The sequence below is a fragment of the Triticum aestivum genome, chromosome 5B (assembly GCF_018294505.1).
Source record: "Triticum aestivum cultivar Chinese Spring chromosome 5B, IWGSC CS RefSeq v2.1, whole genome shotgun sequence".
NCBI lineage: Eukaryota > Viridiplantae > Streptophyta > Magnoliopsida > Poales > Poaceae > Triticum > Triticum aestivum.
The window spans coordinates 642,522,836-642,528,529 of NC_057807.1; the positions used below are offsets into that span (position 1 = coordinate 642,522,836).

General features: G+C 45.4%; 1 protein-coding gene across 1 annotated transcript; it reads left to right on the forward strand.

Moving 5' to 3' along the window:
* The first annotated feature begins 1,647 nt into the window (after positions 1-1,647).
* On the forward strand, positions 1,648-3,514 carry LOC123113860 (chaperonin-like RbcX protein 2, chloroplastic). The gene is made up of 5 exons (XM_044535178.1): positions 1,648-2,154; positions 2,471-2,562; positions 2,661-2,718; positions 2,826-2,891; positions 3,054-3,514. The coding sequence occupies exons 1-5, from the start codon at positions 1,870-1,872 to the stop codon at positions 3,174-3,176; spliced, it is 624 nt and encodes a 207-aa protein (XP_044391113.1). The 5' UTR covers positions 1,648-1,869; the 3' UTR covers positions 3,177-3,514.
* The last annotated feature ends 2,180 nt before the right edge of the window (positions 3,515-5,694 follow it).

A 5,694-nucleotide genomic window follows, 5' to 3' on the forward strand; every position in this document is an offset into this window, starting at 1 on the left:
AATAACAGTGCCACCCCAGTGCCACCCAGAGAGCCCCGAACAGCACCACCACTTGGATGCGAACCCCACCTGAATCCACACTAGAACCAGCACAAGGAGGCCGTCTTGTTATGCAACCTACATGGAAACCTCAACCGAACACCACCAGCCCCCCTCCCCCCCGTGTCACCCGCTAGGGTAGGGTCATCAGGAACCTCCTGACGGCACACACATCCAACCGAGAGCCCGCGCGCAGCCACCACACAGCTTGCAAACACCAAGTTGTTGTCGCCTGCCCACCGCAAACGCCACTGCCACCCGCTCCTACAACCACACCATTGCCCCTAGGCGAGCATGGTGCTTTTGCGCATCTAGGCAGCCCCGCGCCAGCCTCCGAACCCGGGCAAAGGAGAGGAGGTGCCCACCGCCGCAACGCAGCCAAGGCTTCGCCCGACGGTGCGTGTCGGTGTTGGCGGGGGAGGGGGACAGGAAGAGAGGGTTGTCGGTCGGATCGATACCCTTACGTCGAAAAAGCAACAAGTAAACTATTTGCATTTGCAAGCCATCAGCCATCCTCTCGCAGACACGACCAACATGTCCATGGATCCTCCGAGCTCCACCACAACTTTGTACCGTCGGCACCGATCGAAGCTCCAAACCACCATTGCCACCCATGTCCATGGCCGCTCAAATATGGCGAGGCACAACACCCAAACACGTTGCTGGTAGGGAGCCAGGGACCATGTCCATGCGGTTGGACGTTGAGGCCGGACTCCACCTAGCCCGAGGAGGAGCCACGAGAAAGAGGCCCAGCCTAACCACCGCAAGGGGCTTTGCCCGGGCATCCTGGGCCGGCGGCGGTGAGGGGGGGAGTAGGCAGACGACGGGCTAGAACGGCGCAGCAATTGTGCCGTCCGAGCCGCCCGCAAGGACTACGTGGGGACGAAAGATTGTCTAAAAAAACGTGGGGACGAAAGAAGTGGCTGAAAGTCCAAAAGGTGATTTGGTGTATCACTAAACCCCAAGGTGACATTGCATATATTTATCATGGTATTTTTAAATTAAATACTTTCAGCTCAGGTACTCATAGATAAAATCCGAGCATCTGCTGTCCTTTTTGCCTTGTACTCCTTGGAACACCAAGATTACGTGCTCTGGCCGGCTGCCGACGGGTTCTGGTGCGTCTTCGCTGCAAGAAACCTCGCTGGTCGAGGTGGTCGGCCGGAGGGCGCACACGAAGGTGTACCGTGCCGTGTGCAGCACTCTGTAGACCAGTAAACGAAAGGAGCTGAGAAACATCAAACATGGTTACCTGGCTGGAAGGAAAAATCAGACACGTTGTATTGTATGTACCCGGACGGGAACCGAGACCAGCATGCAGCAGCCTCTCGGCCGCGCCGTGGCCTGCTCTGGGTCTCCCGTTCAGAATTCAGATTCCTCTCAAGTTTTGGTTTCAGATTCACAGAATCCACACGAGAGGAGGCGCCTCGTCTGCCCGGTCCACACACGTACGTTACTTGTCAAATGACACGCGGGGTCACACGAGAATTTCATTTTCTGAATCTTCCTGCCAAATTTACCCGGAATTCTTGAATCTTCAGCTCCGTGGCCAGTAGCACCAACCGGTCGCGGCCGCGTGTCCGCCCGGCGTGGGTTTTCCCCTGGTGGTGCTAAGCTGAAAATCGCGCGTGTCCTCTGGGCCTCAGAAAATTTGGTTGGTGAGCGTCGCAGCCAAGCCAGCGCCAGCCACGACGACCCAGCAGCAGTTCAACACCACCTCTTCTTCCTCCGCCGGCCACTTACTTGGGCATCTCCCCCAGCTCCTCCCTTGGTTTTTATATACCACATACTGACACCAACCAAGGAAATCACTAGCTGCTCACGGTGAGGATGACCGGAGTTCAGGTGATGCCGGGGGTGGGCGCGGTGACCACGGTCGACGTGAGGACGGAGGGCGGCAAGGCTGTGGCGGGGCTCGCGAGGAGGCGTGTGGCGGTGGGGAGCAGCTCCAGCACGAGCCTGTTTGCTGGTGACTGGAGGAGGAGGCCTCGCCGGGCGACCTGCTCCGTCAGGCTCAGGCAGTGTGGCCGGGGCAGGGGCGGCAGGAGCGGCGGCCTCGCCATCGTCAGCAACCTCGGGGGCAGTTACGATGTTGGCTTCGGCGACGTCGACTTGGTAATTCATCAGCCTCTCCTCCTCCATCTACTTGTCGGAATTCTTCTGCTTCTTGTTCTCAATCATCCATATATGTCATGTGCGAAGCAAAAGAAGCACCTTGGGGAATTTCTTGGAACATCTCTTACCAACAGTTCCTCGGCTGAAAGATTCAGATGATTTTCGTTTGTTTATGTACTAGTAGTACATGGTCAAGAATAGGTTTTTTTTTGCGTTGCAGCTTTGTTGCTTGACGGGAATGAATATATGAATAGTACTATTTCAAGTTTCTCGGAGAAAAGAAAATGAAAAATGTTTTCTGTTCATGATGATGCAGCAACTGATGAACTACTTCACCTACAAAGCCGTGAGGACCGTGCTGACGCAGCTCTACGAGATGAACCCACCCAGCTACCGCTGGCTCTACAAGTAACAACATATTTATCTCTGTTCAGTATGAAAATTCTAGCAATTAATTAGTACTGGTAATTCTGTTATTAAATCTTGGATTCTTGTTCCCCTGACAGCTTTGTTGCTGTAAACAAGCCCACTGATGGCAAGCTGTTCCTCCGCGCTCTTGGAAAGGTATGAACAGATCCACAGACATATTCTTGTTCTTCTTGCACTGCCATAATCAGCACGCAAAATTCCTGACATGAATATTTGTATTCTCTTGCTCCTGTAACTTGCAGGAGAGGCAGGAGCTTGCAGAGCGAGTGATGATAACTAGGCTTAGCTTGTACGGCAAATGGATCAAGGTAATAATATTTTCCAAAGCCAATCAACATGCCACTAATTTTCACCGCAAAAGGAAAAACATCCACTAATTTTACGCACGACCTGCCGTATATTTTAGCTGTTTATACATTGAAATTATTATATATTAGCATCTGATTTGGTCCTGTTTAATGAACGAGCAGAAATGCGACCACGCGAAGATGTACGAGAAGATCTCGGAGGAGAACCTGGAGCTGATGCGGGAGAGGCTCATGGAGACGGTCATCTGGCCAACCGACGACACCAACACGGAGAAGATCGGCTGATATGCATGCGGTTTCAGTAATTTCAGCCGCTGAAGTTCATTAATTAATTAGCTCATCGGTTAATTAGGTAGAGCGAGGACTATGCATGCACACACGATTGAGTCAAACATGTGTATATATATGTATGTGATCTAGCAGAGAGTCTATATGGTTGGGTCTTTTGGTGGAGATACTGCAAGCTGTTTGTGTTGGTGTCGGTGTATGTATCATGTGCCGCCTGTGTTGATAGGCACATCGACTAGCTGGGTTAAATGTATGGATTTAGTCATTCATCACCCATCAGTGCAAGGGTGCGTCTGAGCCCGAAGTTATATACAAATGCTCACGTGTTATGTGCCTCTCCGTCTCAGTTTATACATCAGCTAACTCGGCTTTTTATTTGCGGAAGAAAATAATATGTGCATTTTTTACCGTAAGAAGCAGGAGCTCTGCTTTTCAATTAAGAAGGGGGAATAACTGTACAAGGGGCTGAAAAAATTCAGCTTACAGAGGTAAAAGCACACCAGCGACAGGAAAGGGACACACGAACTATGTACATCTCCAGAGCCTGTCCAACCTAACTGACGATTACTCCCGAAAAGCCTCCCTATAGAGGTGAAGATCATCACAAACCATCTGGTACACATTAGTTGGGTCACAGCTCTTGTTTACAAACGGGAGCTTCATTTGCAGTAATGTCATTACAATACTACAGAAGAAGTGCACCTCCATCACCACTTGTGTAAAAAGCACCAATGGTGGCGGATCTAACCGCTCCAACGTTGCATCTGACTCTAGATTGATTCTATGCTTAACAAAAGACAATAGACCTTATACCTTTGGCGAAAATATTTGGTGCACCGGACCTTGTGGTGCTACCGGTGCACCGAACACACATTGTGCTTTTATAATGTTCAAAAAAATCTGAAAAAAAAACTAGCACACTCACACAACACCAATGTAGGTTATCACAAACTTTCAAGTCAAAATTCCAAACATAACTCGAAAAATAAAAATGAAAAATTGAACACTGAATAGTATATAACATAACTTGGGCTTTAGATTCGGCTCATTATCACACTGATGTCAAATTTGTCATTTTTTGATCTCAAAAATATTTAAAAATATTATAAGAAACTTTGTGACATCATACATTGATGTTGTGTTAACGTGCCATATTTTTTTAAACATTCTATTGCTTCCGGTGCACCGGTAGCACCACAAATGCGGGTGTGCCAAATACATTCCCTGTACCTTTGGACTTACAGCAAAATACTCATGAGTGATGACTATCATTACTTATAAGGCATTCCACACCATTCGCTCTAAGAAATTTGCTGATATATGACATATTTGGGGGATGTTTTCTGGAAACATCATAGAAAGGCCTAAATCCGTGACCAGTATGAAATTTCCTTCATTGATCAAAAGCGGGCCAACCTGGCCCCTAATTGTGTGACACATTTCTATGATGAAACGAAGATTAGTGCCATAAATATATATGTTACATAATTACTTCAATAAAAAAATGTTCATGCTTTAGATGCTACACTCACTCAATGTCCAAAATTTTCTGGAAATAAACAAAGAGATTAAACTTTTCTATAATACCATGAATTTAATAAATTCAGATCACACGCTTTTAGGTCAAACTCGATTTTGCATAAAAATAGGGTTATATTTAAAATGTTGAAATTTTCAACTAGTAAAATTTAAACCTAAATATTTTCAAAAAAGTTTGAAAAGGATTTCACCCTAATTTTTTTTAAAGATCTATTTTGGTTGTTCTTAGAATTTCTATTTTTGTAGGGAATCACTATTTTGAGTTGAAACGGTGAAAAGAAGGAAAACGAAATGGGCCAAAGCCCATTTCTTCTTCCTTCCCTTCTAATTTTTCCCTTTTCTCCCACAAATAAATGGGCCCAAGCCCATATTTAGTTTCCTTCTTTCATTCCTTCTGTTTCTTCTATTTCTCCTTCCCAGAAAAAGATAAAATTAAGACCAACTTTTTCTTGTAAAAAACATAGCTAATTCATATGATCCAGCGAAAATATTAATATTATGTGCCTTTATATTTATGCTATTTCCAAAAAAATATTTAATTTGAAATGAAACAAAGAATATAATAAAATAAAATGGGCCAAAGCCCGTTTCTCTCCCTCTACCTTATTTTTCTTGCGATTTGTACAACTACCCAAAGGGTCAAAGCCCATCTATACTTTCCTTCTAGTTTCCCTTTCCCTTTTATTTTTACCGATAGGGCCAAGCTAACCGTGGCCAACCCAAAATGCCCAGCTCTCTCTGCCATTTGTTTTATTCTCTTTTTTCTATTTCACAATTTAGGGAAACATAAAATTAAAATAAAAATAGTCTTGTAAAAAAATTACTTCATGTGAACCCACAAAAGTATAAATAATATATAGACATCTTCATAATCTTTCCTTCTATATATTTATTTTGCATGCATGCGAATAGTACGATTCAGTATGTTGTTAGCCAAAAAAGTGTAATTTAAGATTGCAAGATAAATTCTAATAAG